This window comes from Heptranchias perlo, chromosome 17 (genome assembly GCF_035084215.1).
Source record: "Heptranchias perlo isolate sHepPer1 chromosome 17, sHepPer1.hap1, whole genome shotgun sequence".
Taxonomy (NCBI): Eukaryota; Metazoa; Chordata; class Chondrichthyes; order Hexanchiformes; family Hexanchidae; genus Heptranchias; species Heptranchias perlo.
The window spans coordinates 53,247,823-53,272,407 of NC_090341.1; the positions used below are offsets into that span (position 1 = coordinate 53,247,823).

Genomic DNA, 24,585 nt, shown 5'->3' on the forward strand with positions numbered 1-24,585 from the left:
CCCCCCCCCCCTTTGAAGGAGCTGGCTGTTACTGGGGTACTGGCCCAGGCCCCCCCCCCTTTGAAGGAGCTGGCTGTTACTGGGGTACTGGCCCAGGCACCACCCCCCCTCCTGAAGGAGCTGGCTGTTACTGAGGTACTGGCCCAGGCCCCCCCCTCTCCTGAAGGAGCTGGCTGTTACTGGGGTACTGGCCCAGGGCACCCCCCCCTCCTGGAGGAGCTGGCTGTTTCTGGGGTACTGGCCCAGGCCCCCCCTCTCCTGAAGGAGCTGACTGTTACTGGGGTATTGGCCCAGGACCCCCCCCCCCCTTGAAGGAGCTGGCTGTTACTGGGGTACTGGCCCAGGCCCCCCCTCTCCTGAAGGAGCTGGCTGTTACTGGTGTACTGGCCCAGGAACCCTCTCCCGAAGGAGCTGGCTGGTACTGGGATACTGGCCCAGGGCACCCCCTCTCCTGAAGGAGCTGGCTGGTACTGGGGTACTGGCCCAGGGCATCCCCTCTCCTGAAGGAGCTGGCTGGTACTGGTGTACTGGCCCAGGAACCCTCTCCTGAAGGAGCTGGCTGGTACTGGGATACTGGCCCAGGGCACCCCCTCTCCCGAAGGAGCTGGCTGGTACTGGCCCAGGGCACCCCCTCTCCTGAAGGAGCTGGCTGGTACTGGGGTACTGGCCCAGGGACCCTCTCCCGAAGGAGCTGGCTGGTACTGGGGTACTGGCCCAGGGCACCCCCTCTCCTGAAGGAGCTGGCTGGTACTGGGGTACTGACCCAGGGACCCTCTCCCGAAGGAGCTGGCTGGTACTGGGGTACTGGCGCAGGCCCCCCCCTTCTCCTGAAGGAGCTGGCTGGTACTGGGGTACTGGCCCAGGGACCCTCTCCCGAAGGAGTTAGCTGGTACTGGGGTACTGGTCCAGGGCCTCTCTGCTGAAGGTAATGGGGTACTGTCCCCCAGGGGTCCTCTCCTGAAGGAGCTGGCTTGTACTGGGGTTCTGTCCCCCATGGGACTGTTCTTCAGTGATTGTTGGTCGCTGTCTCACCATGGAGGACAAGTGGGGCAGCATTAACCTCGCTCATGTCCTCACCTGATCTACACACTTTCCAGCTGTGGTCACTGGATATTTATCAGCACTTTTTTTCCCTGCCCTTGCTAAGGGGCACTGAGGCCCTTACATATATTATACGTGATTCAAGGATTTGGTAGAATAATTTGGCTGATCTCTATCATGGATACTTTTAGAGAATGACGAGGTTGGACTGTAAAGGGATTGGCCCATCATTGTTCGGTATCTGGTTGAAAGGAACCCATTGCAAAATGATTAAAGAACGATTAACAGACTTTAATTAAAGTTGCATTTTACAGGGTGTATTTTGTCAGAAGTTTTTGTCTCGCAGTTCAAAAATAATTCAGGGTTGTGGCTGTATTTTACACTGCCTGCCTATATATAAAATCACCCAAACCCTCCCCTCACCCAGTGCAGCTGGAGCCAGTCAAAAAAAAAATCAAACAATCGTCAACTTTCTCATCCCAGAGAATTAACTGGACCAGCACTTTTAATGAAAATTAAACCTGAAATTCTTCACCACTAGAATATATGAGACGTTGAGTTTAAAGAGAATCTATGCTGATTTTAGACCTTCCTTGTCAGAACCCAAGAGAGTCTATAGTGTGCTGCTTTACACTGGACTACACCTTCCAAATGGTTTTCGATATTACTCTTATGCATTTCTCTCTGGGTTGCCATGACATCTCTTTCCTGCTTTTCAGGTATAGCTCTCATACACGAAGTACGTGACCTCAGTGACCAGCAGACAGAAATATAAAGTGCTCTCACCAGAAGAAACAGCAAATAGAATGTACAAGTAAAGCAAAATGGAGAGAAGAGACAGAAATATAATGAAATGAGTGATACCCTTTGAGGTTCCCAACCCTTGTAAATTCATCAAATGCCTCGTACATTCTTTGCTTTCCCAATAATCAAGTGAAGCGCGTGATTGTGTCAGGAAATTTCCCCAAATTTGACCTGAAGGGTTGAGACTCTTCAAAACACTCCAGTACTTTCCATACAGGGCCCTCCAACTGCAAATGCAATCATAGACCAGCCAGACCAGAAACTGAAAGGCCTCCCTTCTCACAGAAACAAAGTATTAGTCGAAAGCAAATCATTTCTCAAATGAATGTAGTCTGTTCGCAATAAACAGAGGTGGTCAGGTGGCTGACACCCGTAGGATGAACCAGGGAACACCTTGATTTTCAGTGCCTGTTGTGGCCTATTCTTGACTGATGCCATGTTCCCATGGTACCTTGGCCTGGTCCTCTTTACCACTGTGACTGGACTGAGACAGTTTGCGAGTGAAAGCCTTTGGCCTGCTATCTTCCTCAAGCGCTTCTTCATTGTCTGTGTACGCTGGCCTGGGGTGATACGGTTTGGGAGGCAAGGCTGGGATCTCTGCAGGCTCCTTGGGAATGACCCCAGTAGGAGCAGAGTGGCTCCGGCACGGGTGAGCTTTCACCGATTCAATGACATCTGGTTCAGACAGGCTGTACCTTACTGGTATATAGGGGGCTTCTCCATCCTCGTCCGGGTTCCAGGTCTGACTGGGGACAGAGTCTGTCGTGTCAGTGCGCGGTGGCTCTGTTGATTGACCAAAGTTGCTTTCACTCAAAGAGGACACACCGCTGCTCGCGCTGCCAGACAGTGTGGAGTTACTGCCATCGAGACCCGAGTGTGGGCTGGTAGGTGATGCAGGAATGGGATGCAGCGAAGACTACGGGGGAGAAAAGCAGGAAAAAAAGTTAGTATTTGCAATCCTTTATCATTTAAAATCTGTGTGTCCAAAAAAGAGCTCTTTCAGCTTTGTTCAGGTGGGACAGTCCAGGCAAGTAGCTGCCCCATGACTGCGGTCAATGACAAAGTGATGTTAGAATCGTGGCTATGAGTGTCGGCAGACTATTCAACTGCAGAGGGCATCACAGACAAACCTGATCCTCTCCGACCCCAAGGCACAGAGATGCACACTTTGCTGCAGGGTCCATGGATAGCGATCAGGAGCAAGAATCAATGCTATTTTCCCCCCATCCTTATCTATTGTATTGAGGCCAATTGCAGCTGCCCTATCGCTGCCCTAATTGAGATCACCTAACTCAGCACAGTCCAGGGATTGAAAGTGAAACTTCTGGTCTAAATGGCTCAGAATCACAAAGGATCATATATCTACCACTGAACCATCGGGGACCTAAGCATAAAAGATCCCATGGCACTATTTGAAGAAGAGCAGGGGGTTCCCCCCGTGTTCTGGCCAATTTTTATCCCTCAACCAACATCACTAAAAACAGATTATCTGGTCACTTATCTCATTGCTGTTTGTGGGGCCTTGCTGTGTGCAACATGGCTGCTGTGTTTCTCTACATTACTACAGTGACTACACTTCAAAAGCACTTCATTGGCTGTAAAGCACTTTGAGCGTCCTGAGGTCGTGAAAGGCGCTATATAAGTGCAAGTCTTTTTTGCTTCTTTATAGGGAATTCAGGGAATAAAGCTGTATCCGATCACTCGGTGGCACAAGTTTATATTTCTCTATCCTTGACATTTCCTTTTCCATTTGTATTAATGTACACTTCAACATCACAGTTGAGGTATCCAAACATTTCGGTGGAAAGATGAATTCATTCTTGAACAGAATCTTTTTTCTTTGTGGAGCTACCATGTTAACATTGACCAGTTGTAGAGCACTAACCTTGCGTAGGGTTCGTGCGGGCAAGGCAGGCGGTATATCACTGATCTGATGATGGAAGGCATCAAAATTCATAGAAAAATGACCTGGGTAAACAAATGAGAAGACATCACCAATATTACCAAATCATCAGTCACACCATAACTATCGCCACCAACATCACCGCCATCATTACCATCTTCACCATCACCACTACCATTAACAACATCACCGCCATCATTACCATCTTCACCATCACCACTACCATTAACAACATCATCACCATCATGGAATCCTCGAATCTTATAGCACAGAAGGAGGACATTTTGCCCATCGAGCCTACACTGACTCTCTGAAATAGCTATCTCTTTAATCCTATTCCTCTCCCCTTTTCCCACTCCTTTTTCTTTTTTTTCTTAAAATATTTATCCATTTCCCTTTTAAAAGCAATTATGGATTCAGCTTCCCCCACTGTTTCTGGTTGGGGATTCCATGTCCTAACAACCCTCTGCATAAAGAAATTTCTCCGAACCTCTCCCCTCGTTCTCTCTAGTCTCCGCCTATAACGAAAGCCTCTCATTCCTGGTATCATCTTAGTAAATCTTTTCTGCACCTCTCCGTGATTGATATCCTTCCTAAATTAGAGTACCGAAAACTGGTCACAATTTTAAGTTGTAAAGGTTTAGCGTTACCTTTCTGCTTTTGTACTCTGTTTATAAAATCTAGGATCTCAAATGTTTTTTTTAAAAAAATGACTTGTCCTCCCATTTTTAAAGATTTCTCTGCTCTTTTACTCCTTTTATGGTTTTACCATTCAGTGTATATTTCTTCTTATTTTTCCTCCCAAAATGTATCATCTCACATTTCTCCACATTAACTGTCATCTGATGTTTACCTGCCCAATCTATTAATCTGCCTGTGTTCTCAGAAGCCATTTATTGTCCTCTTCACAGTTAATCGTGCTCCCTATTTTTGTGTTGTCTTGGGTATGTGCCTCCATACCCAAGTCCAGAACTCTTAAAACACAAAAGCAAAATCCTGGAAATCTGAAATAAAAACAGAAAATGCTGATAACATTCAGCAGGTCAGGCAGCATTTGTTGAGAGAACAGAGTTCTGATGAAAGGTCACTGACCTGAAACAGTAACCTTATGTTTCTCTCTTCACAGAGGCCTGCTGAGTGTTTCCAGCATTTTGTGTTTTTATTCCAGATCACTGACATAGACTGAGAAGAGCAATGGTCCCAAAGATCATCATCACTATCATATCAACACTCTCATCATTATCACCAACATTACAGAACTTGCTTATACTCCTGGACCAGATACAACAAAAGCTTGTGAAGGATTTTTGGACTTTTCAATACCAATTTTAAGGAAAATAAAGGATTGACTAGAACCCCAGATTAATTAACCTGCTAAAAGAGCTGAGTTTGATTAAAAGAACTGAAAAACTGACTGTTCAAGGTGGCATGCTGGGAATGTTGGTCAAATTCGAAAAGTCTTATGCAGCAGACTGTCTAGAAGATTAAAGATAAGACCTTGACTGTGAGAAGCTGTTGTAAACATCAGATGCTGCAGCATCAATCTGGGTAACCATGGGAAAAAGAGTGAGACATTACTGAAAAAGCTTGCTTTGCACCAGCAAGAAGGGTATAAAACCAGCTATTTTAGTAAGTGCGAGGAGACCGACCGGAGACAGTCCGCGAGACCGACCGCGAGACAGTCCGCGAGACAGTCCGCGAGACCGACCGCGAGACCGACCGCGAGACAGTCCGCGAGACAGTCCGCGAGACCGACCGCGAGACCGACCGCGAGACAGTCCGCGAGACCGACCGCGAGACAGTCCGCGAGACCGACCGCGAGACAGTCCGCGAGACCGACCGCGAGACCGATGTAAAAAAGGTAATGCAATAGTCATAGGCGATTTTAACTTTCACATAGATTGGACAAATCAAATTGGCAAAAATAGCCCTGAGGAGGAGTTCGTAGAGTGTATTAGGGACTGTTTCTTAGACCAATACATCGGAGAACCAACCAGGGAACAGGCCATTTTGGATCTGGAAATGGGTAACAAAACAGGATTAATTAATGATCTCAAAGTAAAGGATCCCTCGGGAAGCAGTGATCATAACATGATAGAATTTCACATCCAGTTTGAGAGTGAGGATCTTGGGTCTGAAACTACTGTATTAAACTTAAATAAGGGCAATTATAAAGGAATGAGGGCGGAATTGGCTAAAGTGGACTGGGTAAACAGATTAGATGGTATGATGGTGGATAAGCAGTGGTAAACATTTAAAAAGATATTTTACAACTCGCAACAAAAATATATCCCTGTGAGGAGGAAAGACGCCACAAAAAGGGTGAATTAACCATGGCTAACTAAGGAAGTCAAGGGTGGTATCAGGTTAAAAGAAAAAGCATACAACATGGCAAAGATTACTGGTAAGCCCGAAGATTGGGAAAACTTTAAAAACCAGCAAAGGATGACTAAAAGAATAATAAAGAGGGAGAAAATAAATTATGAGAGTAAACTAGCAAGAAATATAAAGACAGACAGTAAAAGCTTCTACAAGTATGTAAAAAGAGGGTAGCTAAAGTAAACGTTGGTCCCTTACAGGATGAGAGTGGAGAAATAATAATGGAAAACAAGGAAATGGCAGAGGAATTGAACAGATATTTTGTATCTGTCTTCACAGTAGAAGACACTAATAACATATCAATAATAGTAGAAAATCAAGGGGCAAAGGGGAGGGAGGAACTAAAAACAATCACTATCACTGGAGAAAAAGTACTAGGTCAACTAATGGGTCTAAAGGCTGACAAGTCCCCATGACCTGATGGATTGCATCAGAGGGTCTTAAAGGAAGTGGCTACAGAGATAGTGGATGCATTGGTTATAATCTTCCAGAATTCACTAGATTCTGGAAAGGTCCCAGCGGATTGGAAAACCGCAAACGTAACACCCCTATTCAAGAAGGGAGTGAGACAGAAAGCAGGTAACTATAGACCAGTTAGCCTAACATCTGTCATTGGGAAAATGCTAGAATCCATTATTAAGGAAGTAGTAGCAGAACATTTGGAGACTCAAAATACAATCAAGGAGAGTCAACATGGTTTTATGAAGGGGAAATCATGTCTGACAAATTTATTAGAGTTCTTTGAGGAAGTAACGGGCAGGGTGGATAAAGGGGAACCAATGGATGCAGTATATTTGGATTTCCAAAAGGCATTCGATAAGGTGTCACATAAAAGATTACTGCACAAGATAAGAGCTCATGGCATTGGGGGTAATATACTGGCATGGATAGAGGACTGGCTAACTAACAGAAAACAAAGAGTCCGGATAAAAGGGTCATTTTCAAAATGGCAATCTGTAACTGATGGGGTGCCGCAGGGATCAGTGCTGGGGCCTCAACTATTTACAATATATATCAATGACTTGGATGAAGGAACAGAGTGTTTTGTGACCAAATTTGCTGATGATACAAAGATAGGTGGAAAAGCAAGTTGCGATGAGGACACAAAGTGTCTGCAAAGGGATATTGACAGGTTAAGCGAATGGGCAAAAATTTGGCGGATGGAATATAATGTGGGAAAATGTGAAGTCATCCACATTGAGAGGAAAAATAAAAAAGCAAAATATTATTTGAATGGAGAAGTACTACAAAATGCTGCAGTACAGAGGGATCTGGGTGTCTTCGTACATGAAACACAAAAAGTCAACATACAGGTGCAGCAGGTAATCCGGAAGGCAAACAGAATATTGGCCTTTATTTCTAGGGGGATGGAGTATAAAAGCAGGGAAGTCATGCTACAACTGTACATGGTGCTGCGTACAATTCTGATGCCCTTATTTAAGGAAGGATATACTTGCATTGGAGGCAGTTCAGAGAAGGTTCACTCGGTTGATTCTGGGTATGGAAGGGTTGTCTTATGAGGAAAGATTGAACAGGTTGGGTCTATGCTCATTGGAGTTTAGAAGAATGAGAGGAGATCTTATTGAAACACACAAGATTCTGAGGGGACTCGATAGGGTAGATGCTGAGAGGATGTTACCCCTCATGGGGGAATCTAAAACTAGGGGGCGTCTGTTTAAGATGGAAATGAGGAGGAATTTCTTCTCCCAGAGGGTTGTGAATCTTTGGAATTTTCTTTACCCCAAAAAGCTGTAGAGGTTGAGTCACTGAATACATTCAAGGCTGAGTTAGACAAATTTTTGATCAGCAAGGGAGTCAAAGGATATGGGGAAAGGGCAGGAAAGTGGAGTTGAGGTAAAAATCAGATCAGCCATGATCTCATTAAATGGCGGAGCAGGCTCGAGGGGCCGAATGGCCTACTCCTATCTCTTATGGTCTTATTACAACCGGAGACAGTCCAGGAGGCCGACCGGAGAGAGTCCAGGAGGCCGACCGGAGAGAGTCCAGGAGGCCGACCGGAGAGAGTCCAGGAGGCCGACCGGAGAGAGTCCAGGAGGCCGACCGGAGAGAGTCCAGGAGGCCGACCGGAGAGAGTCCAGGAGGCCGACCGGAGAGAGTCCAGGACGCCGACCGGAGAGAGTCCAGGACGCCGACCGGAGAGAGTCCAGGACGCCGACCGGAGAGAGTCCAGGAGGCCGACCGGAGAGAGTCCAGGAGGCCGACCGGAGAGAGTCCAGGAGGCCGACCGGAGAGAGTCCAGGAGGCCGACCGGAGAGAGTCCAGGAGACCGACCGGAGAGAGTCCAGGAGACCGACCGGAGAGAGTCCAGGATGCCGACCGGAGAGAGTCCAGGATGCCGACCGGAGAGAGTCCAGGAGGCCGACCGGAGAGAGTCCAGGAGGCCGACCGGAGAGAGTCCAGGAGACCGACCGGAGAGAGTCCAGGACGCCGACCGGAGAGAGTCCAGGAGGCCGACCGGAGAGAGTCCAGGAGGCCGACCGGAGAGAGTCCAGGAGGCCGACCGGAGAGAGTCCAGGAGGCCGACCGGAGAGAGTCCAGGAGGCCGACCGGAGAGAGTCCAGGACGCCGACCGGAGAGAGTCCAGGACGCCGACCGGAGACCGGTGTATTTTAACGTTAATAAAACCAATAGTTAGAAAGGTAGTAAACCTTGGTTGATTCTTATCTCTGATTGCCCTAAAGAGTTAAGAGAAATAAAACAAATACCTTCCACTTGTTGGATCATAGATAATCCTTCTCCCATCTCTAACCTTCAACTTCCATTGTCTGTCTCTATTTTATAGATATCACTAAGGTCAGTGCTCTTCTACCTTTCCATTTTTGCTCTCCAAGCTCTAACTTTACCATTCTACATGATCTACTTCCTCCCGGCATCTTCACTGTTGAAATGAAGATTTATCTCACCATCTCCTACCCTAACATTCTTTCCCAGGACTTCCCAGGGAGCTCCTCACCTCCCGCAGTCTTCGCTTCCTCCTGCAATCTACAGGCTTTTAATACACAACCTTGGCATCACTGAACCACTATTTCTTTATAGTCCTCGTCTTCTCTCCTACTGTTTTCTATCTGTGATCTCCTGTAGCTTAAGGCTTAACCCTTTATCTGATTGTAGGATGGAGAAATCCAGCGGTTTATGCCAGTAGAGAGATGCCATCCATTCTTCTTCCTCGCATCACTGTGGACAGCTCATATGGTCTATCTGTGCATTGCGGTCTTGTACAACATTTCAGTTCATTAAATGCAATAAAGATCTATTTTACAATATGTAGATAAGCTAAGTAGAACTCTGTCACTAAAAAGGGTATCAGGCTTGTGGAATAAGTTTCCAGGGAAGGATCCCAAAGTAAACAATAAATGGATTGGGAAGATGAGATGCATTTCTGGAGAGAGAATGGATTGAGGATTACAGTGAGAAGGTGGGTAGCTGGCTTGGGAGCTATCAAAATATGATGGTCTGGTTGGGCCTAATGGCCTGTTCCTCTTCTAATATTTTTTATGTAATGCAGACACCGAGCCTAAGCAGACCACTAATGTCATTTCACCAATGTCATTTCACCCACAAGTTAAAGTAGCAAGTGAAAGTAATGGAGTCTCCCCATCTCACACTCACTCTGTTACAGGCTTTTGAGCTAACTTTCCTTTACCAGGCCAATGTAATAAAGGAGCTTGGTTTTCTACTTACCTGGTGGTAATGAGCGAGGTGGTACTGGGGGTGCAACAATGGTGCCCACATGTGCTGAAAGGAATGGCATTGTGTCTCTGGTTCCGCTGTCTAGACTCCAGCTACTGGGAGCTGCTGGCACCGCTGAAACACAGTGAAACATATGTCAGTCAACAAGCGCCTGGGCTGATCAGTGGCAAATGAAGTTCAATACAGACAAATGTAAGGCACTGTGTAATGGAAATAAAAATAGGAGCCACATGTGCTCCATGGGTGGGAAGCAACTTGCCAATGTGGATACTTGAAAGAGGCTTAGGACGACATCCGTACATGTGCATTTTCCAACAGGGCTGCATGGATAATGTGCAGGAAGGGGGAATCCCGGCCAATTTTTCCTTAACCTAGGGACACCCACGCCAATTGTTGCACCACAACCGGCAACCTTCCTGAGATCAGCTAAATCAGCAGAGAGCAGGGATTGAACCTGGGTCATTCCAGCTCTGAATGCTCAGTATCACACTGGGCAGTGCAGTTATGCACCGAGCTTTCATGGAGCTGCAATATTTAAGCAACCAAAAATTGACTAGGATCCCCAATCCTTTTCAAAATTTCAGGTCAGAACCACATCATCTTTCTCACTGTTGAGATAGAGGAGGTATCCTAGTATTGAGTTTTGTGAAGACATACATGGGCCCAAACGGTTGTAGTCTGTAGGAAGTACACAAATTTATACTGCAGCATTGTAATCAATTTTACTCAGACAATCACAAACAGCAATATCCTAGACTGAGCTGTGCTTTCAGGAGTGGCGCTGAGCACAGGTCAGGAGTTTCGCACTGGTAGAGAAGGAAAACTGGAGGGTCAGTCATCCCAGTGGGTTTCTTCTGGTGATAGCACTGCAGATGGCTGGGAACGATCACCCTCTGAGTTGAGGTTCAGCCCGCAGGTTATCCCTGGCACTGAGAAGGAGGGTGCAACAGTTTCTGCTGGAGGGCTGCTTTGAGAAGACACATTTACATTAAAACCCTTCGAAGCATTGGAAATGAGATGCCAGATCTGGAGGTTGTTGTGGCGGTAGGGAACTATGTTGTGGTGGGAATATCAGAAACATGGCTAAACTTAGAGGTTGGGAATGAATTTAATACACAGGGGAATAGAGTGCTCAGAAAGGACAGAAAAGGTGGTATCGCCATATATATCAGGGAAAGCTGGTAAATGGTTGATCCTGTGAGAGGGGGTAAGCTACAGAAAGAACTACTTGGATAGAAATCTATTATGTGAAAATATACAGACTAATACTATGTGTTTGCTACAGACCACAGGTCAGCATAAGGAGAACAGTATGAAGAGATAGAAACATAGAAACATAGAAAATAGGAGCAGGAGCAAGAGTAGGCCATTCGGCCCTTCGGGCCTGCTCCGCCATTCAAAATGATCATGGCTGATCGTCTAACTCAGTACCCTGTTCCCGCTTTTTCCCCATATCCCTTTAGCATTAAGTTTGAGGCTTATTTAACCAAGGTCTCAAATTAACTCCAATTCGTTTCAATTTTAAACCCTACTAAAAGCCATGACAGCTACCATTAATGAGTCAGGAGTAATCATTTTCAGTGCAGGCCAATGATAGATGGCTTATTTCATTAAAGGCTGCAGCAGGTCATGAGATTAGAGCTTACTTCTCATTAGATCTTTTATCTAAACAGTCACAGGAAGTCACCCTGTTTTCTTGCTGCACATCATCGGTATGGTATAAAAGCATGAAAAAAAAATCAAAGAAGGAGTCAGATAGCAAACTGAGGCTTTTCGGATTACTGTTGATGCATCATATTATGAGTAGTGCTGACACGGAGTTTCTAAGAGAGGTTGGTTCAGTTCACTTGCAGCCAAGTTTCTTCTTCTTCTGCGTAAAGCTAACGTGGAGACCGTGAAAACAATAGCAACCAACACGAGAGCTGCCACAATCCCCACCGTTATCATTTCCAACAATGAGAGCGTACGATCTGCATTACTCCTCTTCAACCACTCATCAAATATTGCATCAGTAAATGTATGCAACAACACAAAGATAGGGTCATTTGGGGACATGTGGGTTTGCCCACCAGTTCCATTAAGAAATAAATGTGCCAGATTATGCAAACTGCGAACTGCTGGATCATACCTTCCTGAAGGATCACTATAACCTTCCACCGTGTTTCAGAAACTATCGGTTGAATTGGAGTAGAAAGGTGGTGTGTCGTAAGAGGAGATGAGAAGGGTATGTGAGAACAGGAAAGTTATTGTAATGGGAGACTTCAATCAACCCAATATAACTTGGGAAAATACAAGTGATCTACAGTCAGAGTTGGTAAATATTATGCATGACTGCTTCAAGTGTATAAGGGATGCCAGAGGCAGTGCTCACCTTGATTTGGTATTCATAAAAGACCCAAGCAACATACAGGAAATGGAAGTTATAGTGTCACTGGGGGATCAAGTTTAACATGATCTGGGAACCCAATTACATCAAAGACCAGGAGCCAAGTTTATAATTTAAAGGAGGTAAATTCAAAGAGATGAGGGAAGATTTAAAACAAATGGGTCGGAGGAGAACATTCAACAACATGGCAGTAGACGACAAATGGAACACCTTTAAAAGAATAATGCCAGACATGCAGGAGAGGTACAGACCTAAGATCAGCCAGCTCAGATTAATCAAGCGTGACACTAAATGGATTAACAAGCAAATTAAAAGTGAAGTAAAGAGGAAAAAACACCTACAAATCCTCCAGAGAGAAAGGACAAGGGGATGAATGTAGGATCACACAGAAACAAATTAAAAGAGTGATCAAAGGAGCAAGAAGAGATCTGGAAAAAATAGCTGCAGAGGGACAATACAACAGTAACATTTTATTTTAGTACTACAATATCAAGAAGGCTGTCAGAGACGAGGTGAGAACATTAAAAAATACAAATGGGCCTGATACTGAGGATGAGTTAAAGAAAGTAAATATTCTGAATGATTATTTCCTCCAAGTATTCACAAGGGAAAAGATGAACAACATGCTTTCCGTCAAAAAAAGTACCAAGACAAAATTCAAGACTTCGATATAAATGAGATGAAATCCTAGACAAACTGAAAGGGCTTAAAACAAATAAATCCCCAGTGTGTTGAGAGAGACTGGCAGGGAGATTTGGGAGTCAATGGCCACTGGGGAGATATCAATAGATTGGAAACAGGCTAATGTGGTGCTCATCTTTTAGAAGGGTAACAAAACAGATGCAGGCCTATTAGTCTTACTTCAGTTCCACATAAAATAATGGAATCAATTATCAGGAATAAACTTGACCATTATCTGTACAACAACAACCTAGTAAACAGCACACAGCACGGCTCTAGATGGGGAAGATCCAGGGCCTGGATAAGAAATGAGCTGCAGGGTGGAAAACAGCAGATAACAGTTAGAGAAGTTATGTCAGAATGTTGGGAGGAGGGTGGCAGTGGGGAGTAAAAAAGGAGTGGGGTGTCCCAGGGCTCAATTTTGGGACCACGACTGTTTATAATTTACATCAACGATTTGAATTTAAAAACTCAATGCAAATAGATCAAATTTGGAGATAATACCAAACCAGGAGGGGCAGTGGAATCAAGGGAGGCAGCCCAGAAATTACAAGATGATCTAAACAAAATATGAAATGGGCCGAACAATGGCGGATGAAGGATAAATGAATAAGATACATCAAAACCATGCTCCGTGAGTGGTGACAATCCTGTGGGAAGCCCTATGATGTAATGTACCTTGGCTTTTAAAAGTCTTTTGACAGAGTTCCACTTGAAAAGCTTTTAATTAAACTTAAAGCTGTGGGGATTCAGGGTAAACCCTGGGAATGGGAAGAAATTGGCCGAGGGCTAGAAAACGAATACCCTCTGGAGGAGTGGGGGAGGGGAAGTACTGACAAGTGGACATAGATTCAAACTAGTAAAAGGAAACTTTAGGACTGCTGTCAGGATGTTCTTCGTCACACAGAGTGATCAATACTTGGATTGGACTTCCAGCAGAGTGGTGGAGGCGGAAATCCTGGAATCATTTAAGAAACAATTAGATGCAGCAATGTTGGGAATTGTAGGGTTGTTCAAATAGAATCACTAAGATGGGCCGAGTGGCCTTCCTTACTAAGTATTCTGTGATCCTGAGTGTGTGTAAATCTCTTTAAATGAGGAAAGCATCTCATCTCACTTTGGACAAAAGCAATGTCGTCCCTTGTAAGGTATGTTGAAGAACACAGTTTGAACACCTGGTTCAGGGCTATGAACCAGGTATGTTGATATACGAGTAATCTAACATAACAGCATCAGATATGGCCAGCATGTTGTGGCCACTCGCAGGTAGCGTTGTGAGTTTATCAGACCCACGCTGCACACATGCTCGATTTAGTCTAATATAACAGCTCAGGGGTTAGACTGTGCATTCTTCTCCCATATAAGGAGTTAGATTGTGATTGTCTCCTACATAAGGTGTTGGCAATTAGCCAAGTAACCCTGGGAACTTTTACATTTCCAGCGGTTGCAGATTGGTAAGCTGATAAAATTGGAATGAGATTAATCTGAAAGGTGGACAGAATATAAAACCGAGATGCTGCTGTAGTTACACAGAGTGCTGGCCATTACTGTATTTAGTTTTAATTCCCCACTGTAAGAGGGGTCCACTGGCCTTGGAGGAAGTTCAGTGACAGTTCACCATGATGATACCTGGGATGAAAGGACTGAGCTATGATCAAAGACTGGAGAAACTTGGGTTATATATTCCTTGAAAATGAGTAGGTTAAGGAGAGATCGGATAGAGGTGTTTAAAATACTGATGGGAGCTGACAAGGAGATAATTGTAAACAATTTTACAACACCAAGTTATAGTCCAGCAATTTTATTTTAAATTCACAAGCTTTCGGAGGCTTCCTCCTTCCTCAGGTGAACGTTGTTGGAAATGAAGTCCTCGAAATGAAATCCTCGAAATGAAATCCTCGAGGATTTCATTTCCAACAACGTTCACCTGACGAAGGAGGAAGCCTCCGAAAGCTTGTGAATTTAAAATAAAATTGCTGGACTATAACTTGGTGTTGTAAAATTGTTTACAATTGTCAACCCCAGTCCATCACCGGCATCTCCACATCATGACAAGGAGATAGGCAACGACTGTTTCCTCTAGTAGCGGAATCCAGAACAAAGAAACACCATATCTTAGGGGTGCAAGCTAGGCTCGTAAAAAGCAAAGCCAGGAAGAACATCTTCACATACAAGATTGAGAATGCGGAATGCTATAGGTGCAGAATTAACAGAGGTGTTTAAATAGGAGGCAGATATTTAGTTGGGACATAAGAATATTAAGAGACACGGAGAAAGGGTGGGGAACTGGGATTAAAAAGATCACTGTGTATATTGACGGGGAATGAGAACTTCCTCTTTCGCTGACTCCGATCTTGCTGTGTATGCTTATTGCAGGTCACCACCTGCACCATGCACCGTGCTGGGCCCTCCTCGCTGCCGTTCACTAAAAGCGCGGCCTGGAGCCCAAAGGCCGAGCACCAAATGCAGTAGTCCTGGGGAAGGAAGCAGAAGTTCGGGGTGGGGGAGGAAGAATCAAGAGTCCGGAGAGGGGAGGAGAAGAAGCAGGATTTCGGGGAGGGGGGGGGCAAGTAGAGAGAGAAGGAGAATCAGGAGGTCAGGGAGGGAGGGAGAGGAGAAGTAGGAGTCCGGGCAGGGAGGTTGAGGAGATAGTAGAACGAGGAGTCGTCTGTGGGGGGGGGGGGGGAGCAGGAGCTCGGAGAGAGCAGTGCAGGGAGGGAGAGAGTACGTGATCCAGGTCTTGGGGGGGGGGGGGGGGGGGAGGGGGGTGGGCGGAAAAGAGAGGGAGATCGTGGTCCAGACGGGGAGATGGATCAAACTCTCCTCCTCCCCAATTAGACCTGGATCACGCTCTTGAGCATGAACGGCAGCGAATTGGTTTCTCAGAAAGCCCAGCGCATGCGCGGCATGTGACGTCATCGGACGCAGTGTCACTATTCACTTTGTAGTGTAAAAGGAGACCCCCCCACCCCACCACTTTCTATTCAATAAACCTGAAAACAATCCATGACCCACACACAATGTCCCATCAGTCCCGCAGCTCTCTCCCAGAGTGTGTAGTTTGACGGAGTGATTAGTGACAGTGGGTGCACTTCCGGTTTTCTATTGACACGTGACGTCCTCCAGCGTGTGCACTGGGCCACCCGATGATGTCACCCTCACCCGTTCTCATTGAATGAAACGCGCCTCACTAAACCAACCTTGCAGCTCAGATTATGTAAAATAGTCGATGCTGTAGATTTGTCAAATTCAGCCTCAGAGATACGGTTACAGCCCCCCACGTGATCTTGCAGTGCCCCTTCATGGGTCATATATTTGAAGGGGCCCACAAGTCAATTGCTGGGTTGGCCTGGCCTGGGGGGTTTTCAGAGTTAAAGCAAAGTGGGAGGCTACTCAATGTGGAGGCCTCAGTCCTCCAGCAGACAGGGGAGTTTGGTGGGAGTTTTTACAGACCATGCTGATAATGTGCCATGCGTGACTCCAGGTTCACAATGACTTGCACAAATTGGTGCCATGCACTCTATAGAGTGGGGCCTGGCTTGCCAGAGTGGCCAAGTCCTCATAGCTACTTCATTTACCTGCTTGTCCGTTTAGTCAGCCCTAAACCAGGTAAGTAGCTGCTGTGCTGCTCCTCTGCCTGGCCACAGAACTAGTTTTGAGTCTCCTCACTGAGTTCTCTTAGTATCTTGGTGCCTGACACTTCAACGATTACCACCCACCTCCGGTGGGCAAGGGCCAAAATTCTGTGAGAATCTCAGTAAAGCCTTTATAATGGCAGCAGTCAGCTCTGGACGCGGTGCAGAGAAACACAGCGTCACAACCTTATGATGCACAAGTCAGTTGGTCGTCCTTTGCATCCTTCGCAGCCTGGTGCCTCCAGAAGGACCCTCCCTGCACCTGATCCACCCATCCAGTCAGGGCATCTTGTTTACTCGAGCAACAACTCAGAGACACCCATTCAGGGAGGTGGTACGACTGACACAGACCAGATAATACTGTGTGGATCCCAGAGCACAGTGAGCAGGAGGAGTTGGAAGGCAAATTTGAGGAAACATCTGTCTCCCCCCAGAGGTGACATAAGAGCCCTGAGCTGAGGATTCCAAGGCCAAGGTCTCAGGGGTCTGGGCTGTTAAAGATCAATGATTCAGGAGAATTGGTCTCATATTTGGCAGTGGAGACAGTCTCTCCTTTCATGGTGCTCATGGCGGTAGAACTGGAGGAGTCCAGAACCCACATCTGCAATGCAATGAAGAAGGCAGGACATGAAGTGAGGAAGACCCTGGTGACTGGCAGTCCAGAAGATCAATGTAGCCACCAGCCAGACATTAGGAGGAGGGGATAAGGGCTGTTGGCACTTCTATACTGGCAAGAGTTCCTGTTTCCATAGATGGCAGTCTTACAAAGTAACCTTGACTGTTCAGAAATTATAGTTTCAACATAGTAGACGTGACTCCCTGTCAAATCCATGTTCCAGAATTGCATCACTGTTCATTTGATTCCCATGGTTGCGCTGCCAGCAGAACGGTCAGGGTCACAGAGGAGTCATGGGAGGGAAATAATGACAGAAATTGAGGTGGCCAGTTCTGGTGTGGAGTTTGGGCTGAGGGGCCCTGCCCCACTTCACTTGCCAGATCACCACCCAGAAATAGGTGGTTTTCATAAGGAAAGCCCAGGCCTTTATGTCTGAGGAAGTTGTGAACAGTCTGCTGCTCGGACCACACCTTGACTCCCTTGTGCAGCGTTGGTCATTGAGACACAAGGGAGCTACTGATGTTCTGTGGCCAGTGCAGAGCAAAGCCACAAGGAGGATCGCTAGTGTAGGAGAAAACAACATAGATTCAAATGTAGGAATGATATCAAGAAATCATTCTTCCCACAAAGAGGGATCAACACTTGATTCAAAGCGAACCAAATGGTCTTGCTCATCCATAGTTATCTGGTGATCTCTTTATCTTGAATGAGGAGGAGAAGGAGCAATGGAATGAGGATGAGCAACATTCACAGATACACATAACCCAACTGGCAGGGCAGCTGTAGGAGTGAAGAGGAGGCACTGTGCAGTTTGTGTTGCCTGCAATTCCCAACGGCTATGCCAAAAGACACTGTGGGTTATCTGCAGCTGTGGAGTAGAAGGCAATGCTGTTGGTCCCATATCTGTCGGCCACCTTTCCTGCAACTCCATGTTTGAACCTCTCCGATTCGGTTTCGGCCCTAATCAAAGTAAAAAATGACACCCTCTGTGATAGTGGCCATGGTGCACTATCCATCCTCATCTTTATTTCAGTAGTTTTTAAACACGGTTAACCACACCACCCTTCTCCGACACTTCTCCTCCGTTGTCCAGCTGAGTGGGAAAGCCCTTGCTTTGTTCCACTATTACCTATCCAGTTGTAGCTAGAGAATCCCTGAAATGGCTTCTCTTCCCGCCCCCTACAATGTTACCTCTGGAGTCCCCCATGGATCTATCCTTGGCCCCATCCTATTTCTCATCTATGTGCTGCCCCTTGGCGACATCATCTGAAGGCATGACGTCAGGTTGCACATGTATATTCCACACCCACTCTACCTCACCACCACACCTCTCTCGACCCCTCCACTGCCTCTGTGTTATCACACTGCTTGTCCATCATCCATTCTTGGATGAACTACAAATTCCTCCAATCAAACATCGGGAAGACCAAAGACATTGTCTTTGGTCCCCGCCACAAACGTCATTCCCTTGCGACTGATTCCACTCCCCTCCCTGGCCACTGTCTCAGACTGAAACAGACTGTTCGCAACCTCAGAATCCTAACTGACCTAAACTGAGCTTCCAACCCCATACCTGCTCCATCACAAAGACCACTTACTTTCACCTATGTAACACTGCCTGTCTCAGCCCCTGCCTCAGCTCATCTGCTGCTGAAAGCCTCATCCATGCCTTTGTTACCACCAGACTCAATTATTCCAATGCTCTCCAGGCTGGCCTCTCATGTTCCACCCTCAATAAATTTGAGCTCATCCAAAACTCTTCTGCCTGAATCCTAACTCGCACCAAGTCCCATTCTCCCATCACCCCTGTGCTCACTGACCTACATTGGCTCCCGGTCCAACAATACCTTTACTTTAAAATTCTCGTCCTCATGTTGAAATCCCTCCATGGCCTCACCCCTTTCTATCTGATCTCGGGAGTGTCAGCGCTGTGCGTTCTCTGGACTCGGTGTCAGCGCTGTGCGTTCTCCGGACTCGGTGTCAGCGCTGTGCGTTCTCTGGACTCGGTGTCAGCGCTGTGCGTTCTCCGGACTCGGTGTCAGCGCTGTGCGTTCTCCGGACTCGGTGTCAGCGCTGTGCGTTCTCCGGACTCGGTGTCAGCGCTGTGCGTTCTCCGGACTCGGTGTCAGCGCTGTGCGTTCTCCGGACTCGGTGTCAGCGCTGTGCGTTCTCCGGACTCGGTGTCAGCGCTGTGCATTCCTAGAACTTGGGAGTGTCAGCGCTGTGCGTTCTCCGAACTCCGTGTCAGCGCTGTGCGTTCCCCGAACTCCGTGTCAGCGCTGTGCGTTCTCCGAGCTCAGGAGTTGTTTTTTTGTTATTCGTTCACGAGATGTGGGCGTCGCTGGCGAGGCCAGCATTTATTGCCCATCCCTAATTGCCCTTGAGAAGGTGGTGGTGAGCCGCCTTCTTGAACCGCTGCAGTCCGTGTGGTGAAGGTTCTCCCACAGTGCTGTTAGGAAGGGAGTTCCAGGATTTTGACCCAGCGACAATGAAGGAACGGTGATATATTTCCAAGTCGGGATGGTGTGTGACTTGGAGGGGAACGTGCAGGTGGTGTTGTTCCCATGTGCCTGCTGCTCTTGTCCTTCGTGGTAGAGGTCGCGGGTTTGGGAGGTGCTGTCGAAGAAGCCTTGACGAGTTGCTGCAGCCACAGTGCTCCGGTGGTGAAGGGAGTGAATGTTTAGGGTGGTGGATGGGGTGCCAATCAAGCGGGCTGCTTTATCTTGGATGGTGTCGAGCTTCTTGAGTGTTGTCAGCGCTGTGCGTTCTCTGAACTCGGCGTCAGTGCTGTGCGTTCCCTGAACTCGATAGTGTTAGTGCTGTGCGTTCTCCGAGCTCGGGAGTGTCAGCGCTGTGCGTGCTCTGAACTCAGTAGCGTCAGCGCTGTGCGTTCCCTGAACTCGATAGTGTCAGCGCTGTGCGTTCCCTGAACTCGATAGTGTCAGCGCTGTGCGTTCCCTGAACTCAGTAGCGTCAGCGCTGTGCGTTCCCTGAACTCGGCAGTGTCAGCGCTGTGCGTGCTCTGAACTCAGTAGCGTCAGTGCTGTGCGTTCCCTGAACTCGGTAGAATCAGCGCTGTGCGTTCCCTGAACTCGGGAGTGTCAGTGCTGTGCGTTCCCTGAACTCGGTAGAATCAGCGCTGTGCGTTCCCTGAACTCGGTAGAATCAGCGCTGTGCGTTCCCTGAACTCGGTAGAATCAGCGCTGTGCGTTCCCTGAACTCGGTAGAATCAGCGCTGTGCGTTCCCTGAACTCGGTAGAATCAGCGCTGTGCGTTCCCTGAACTCGGTAGAATCAGCGCTGTGCGTTCCCTGAACTCGGTAGAATCAGCGCTGTGCGTTCCCTGAACTCGGTAGAATCAGCGCTGTGCGTTCCCTGAACTCGGTAGAATCAGCGCTGTGCGTTCCCTGAACTCGGTAGAATCAGCGCTGTGTGTTCTCTGGACTCGGTAGTGTCAGTGCTGTGCGTTCTCTGAACTCGGTAGTGTCAGCGCTGTGCGTTCCCTGAACTCGGGAGTGTCAGTGCTGCGTGTTCCTCGAACTCGGGAGTGTCAGCGCTGTGCGTTCCCTGAACTCGGCAGTGTCAGCGCTGTGCGTTCTCTAAACTCGGGAGTGTCCGTGCTGTGTGTTCCTCGAACTCGGGAGTGTCAGCGCTGTGCGTTCTCTGGACTCGGGAGTGTCAGCGCTGTGCGTTCCCTGAACTCGGTAGAATCAGCGCTGTGCGTTCCCTGAACTCGGTAGAATCAGCGCTGTGCGTTCCCTGAACTCGGTAGAATCAGCGCTGTGTGTTCTCTGGACTCGGTCGTGTCAGTGCTGTGCGTTCTCTGAACTCGGTAGTGTCAGCGCTGTGCGTTCCCTGAACTCGGGAGTGTCAGTGCTGCGTGTTCCTCGAACTCGGGAGTGTCAGCGCTGTGCGTTCCCTGAACTCAGCAGTGTCAGCGCTGTGCGTTCTCTAAACTCGGGAGTGTCCGTGCTGTGTGTTCCTCGAACTCGGGAGTGTCAGCGCTGTGCGTTCTCTGGACTCGGGAGTGTCAGCGCTGTGCGTTCTCTGAACTCGGGAGTGTCCGTGCTGTGTGTTCCTCGAACTCGGGAGTGTCAGTGCTGTGCGTTCCCTGAACTCGGGAGTGTCAGCGCTGTGCGTTCTCTGAACTCGGGAGTGTCCGTGCTGTGTGTTCTCTGGACTCGGTAGTGTCAGCGCTGTGCGTTCTCTGAGCTCAGGAGTGTCAGCGCTGTGCGTTCTCTGAGCTCGGGAGTGTCAGCGCTGTGCGTTCTCTGAGCTCGGGAGTGTCAGCGCTGTGCGTTCCTCGAACTTGGGAGTGTCAGCGCTGTGCGTTCTCTGAGCTCGGGAGTGTCAGCGCTGTGTGTTCTCTGAACTCGGTAGAATCAGCGCTGTGCGTTCTCTGAGCTCGGGAGTGTCAGCGCTGTGCATTCTCTGAGCTCGGGAGTGTCAGCGCTGTGCGTTCCTCGAACTTGGGAGTGTCAGCGCTGTGCGTTCCCTGAACTCGGTAGAATCAGTGCTGTGTGTTCTCTGGACTCGGTAGTGTCAGTGCTGTGCGTTCTCTGAACTGGGTAGTGTCAGCGCTGTGTGTTCCTCGAACTCGGGAGTGTCAGTGCTGTGCGTTCCCTGAACTCGGGAGTGTCAGCGCTGTGCGTTCTCTGGACTCGGTAGTGTCAGCGCTGTGCGTTCTCTGGACTCGGTAGTGTCATCGCTGTGCGTTCTCTGAGCTCGGGAGTGTCAGCGCTGTGCGTTCTCTGAGCTCGGGAGTGTCAGCGCTGTGTGTTCTCTGAACTCGGTAGAATCAGCGCTGTGCGTTCTCTGAGCTCGGGAGTGTCAGCGCTGTGCATTCTCTGAGCTCGGGAGTGTCAGCGCTGTGCGTTCCTCGAACTTGGGAGTGTCAGCGCTGTGCGTTCCCTGAACTCGGTAGAATCAGTGCTGTGTGTTCTCTGGACTCGGTAGTGTCAGTGCTGTGCGTTCTCTGAACTGGGTAGTGTCAGCGCTGTGTGTTCCTCGAACTCGGGAGTGTCAGTGCTGTGCGTTCCCTGAACTCGGGAGTGTCAGCGCTGTGCGTTCTCTGGACTCGGTAGTGTCAGCGCTGTGCGTTCTCTGGACTCGGTAGTGTCATCGCTGTGCGTTCTCTGAGCTCGGGAGTGTCAGCGCTGTGCGTTCTCTGAGCTCGGGAGTGTCAGCGCTGTGCGTTCTCTGAGCTCGGGAGTGTCAGCGCTGTGCGTTCCTCGAACTTGGGAGTGTCAGCGCTGTGTGTTCTCTGAACTCAGTAGCATCAGTGCTGTGCGTTCCCTGAACTCGGCAGTGTCAGCGATGTGCGTTTCCTGAACTCGGCAGCATCAGTGCTGTGCGTTCCCTGAACTCGGCAGTGTCAGCGCTGTGCGTTCCCTGAACTCGGCAGTGTCAGCGCTGTGCGTTCTCTGAGCTCGGGAGTGTCAGCGCTGTGCGTTCTCTGAGCTCGGGAGTGTCAGCGCTGTGCGTTCTCTGAGCTCGGGAGTGTCAGCGCTGTGCGTTCTCTGAGCTCGGGAGTGTCAGCGCTGTGCGTTCTCTGAGCTCGGGAGTGTCAGCGCTGTGCGTTCTCTGAGCTCGGGAGTGTCAGTGCTGTGCGTTCCCTGAACTCGGCAGTGTCAGCGCTGTGCGTTCTCTGAACTCAGTAGCGTCAGCGCTGTGCGTTCCCTGAACTCGGCAGTGTCAGCGCTGTGCGTTCTCTGAGCTCGGGAGTGTCGGTGCTGTGTGTTCCTCGAACTCGGGAGTGTCAGCGCTGTGCGTTCTCTGAACTCAGTAGCGTCAGCGCTGTGCGTTCCCTGAACTCGGCAGTGTCAGCGCTGTGCGTTCTCTGAGCTCGGTAGCGTCAGGGCTGTGCGTTCCCTGAACTCGGTAGAGTCGGCGCAGTGCGTTCTCTGAACTCGGTAGAGTCGGCGCAGTGCGTTCTCTGAACTCGGTAGAGTCGGCGCTGTGCGTTCTCTGAACTCGGTAGAGTTGGCGCCGTGCGTTCTCTGAACTCGGTAGTGTTAGCGCTGTGCGTTCTCTGAACTCGGTAGTGTTAGCGCAGTGCGTTCTCTGAACTCCGGAGTGTCAGCGCAGTGCGTTCTCTGAACTTGGTAGAGTCGGCGCCGTGCGTTCTCTGAACTCGGTAGAGTCGGCGCCGTGCGTTCTCTGAACTCGGTAGAGTCGGCGCTGTGCGTTCCCTGAACTCCGGAGTGTCAGCGCTGTGCGTTCTCTGAACTCGGTAGAGTCGGCGCCGTGCGTTCTCTGAACTCGGTAGAGTCGGCGCTGTGCGTTCCCTGAACTCCGGAGTGTCAGCGCTGTGCGTTCTCTGAACTCGGTAGAGTCGGCGCTGTGCGTTCTCTGAACTCCGGAGTGTCAGCGCAGTGCGTTCTCTGAACTCGGTAGAGTCGGCGCTGTGTGTTCTCTGAACTCGGTAGTGTTAGCGCAGTGCGTTCTCTGAACTCCGGAGTGTCAGCGCAGTGCGTTCTCTGAACTCGGTAGAGTCGGCGCAGTGCGTTCTCTGAACTCGGTAGTGTTAGCGCAGTGTGTTCTCTGAACTCGGTAGTGTCAGTATTGTGCGTTCTCTGAACTTGGGAGTATTAGTGCTGTCTGTTCTCTGAAATCAGTAGTGGTAGCACTGTGCCTTGTCTGCCTGCCAAGGACTGGATGAAATTACACATTGCAGAGAACTTGAATTACTCTACGGTAGACTGGATCAAAACACACATTCCAGACAAAGTATTGGGTGAGTATTGTCCTCCCACTTCCTGTCGGTCAGAATAAGAAATTTGCGTATTTGCAACAAGGTGGTGTAAATAGATGCAGCCTAAAAAGATAGAGCTGCTATTCCTAACAAAATGGTGGGGCAGGCTTAATGGCCTGCTCTTGTTGCTGTGTACCTTTAAGTTTTTTCTTATTATTAGCTGGAAGAATGTCAGAACTTAACTTGTCATTTTGGAGAGGTTTCCACACATGCAGTACTCAGTGTCTAATTATTAATACTTGGAGAGACGAGCAAACCAAGTGGCCAGCATGGGTGTAACATGGGGCCATCACTGCTTTGCTTGCTCTCTGCTGCCCCCAACTATCGGTGGACTCTTGTCCGTCCGTCTGTCCGTCCCTCCCCTGCGGCCCATCGCCCCAGCTGTGCAATGGGATTCTTTTTTGAAAATCCTTTTTATTTGAAGATTTTTCTAACAGTTAAAATAAAACTGAGCCTGTGGAAACCAGAACAAGGGAGAAGACATCACATACTAACATTTTCCAAACGGTGACAACGGCTCTGATGTTCGAACACTCTGCAGTGGCGATACCAGCAGGAGATAGGAAATGTGATAAACTGATGCAAAATCATTCACCGAGGGAGACTGACTGATTGCCCCACACAAGGAACGGAGGTCCATGTAGGATTTGCTGAGATACGTCCAACTGTTCCTCGG

General features: G+C 48.5%; 1 protein-coding gene across 1 annotated transcript in view; it reads right to left on the bottom strand.

Moving 5' to 3' along the window:
• Nucleotides 1-323: 323 nt before the first annotated feature.
• The window catches only part of dock3 (dedicator of cytokinesis 3), a 1,008,697-nt gene continuing 984,435 nt past the window's right edge, over nt 324-24,585 (bottom strand). The window contains exons 52-53 of the mRNA XM_067999007.1: nt 3,731-3,813; nt 324-2,761 (exon numbers count right to left, since the gene is read on the bottom strand). Of these exons, the coding sequence (XP_067855108.1) occupies nt 2,264-2,761; nt 3,731-3,813 (581 nt within the window). The 3' untranslated portion in view covers nt 324-2,263. The remainder of the gene's footprint in view (nt 2,762-3,730; nt 3,814-24,585) is intronic.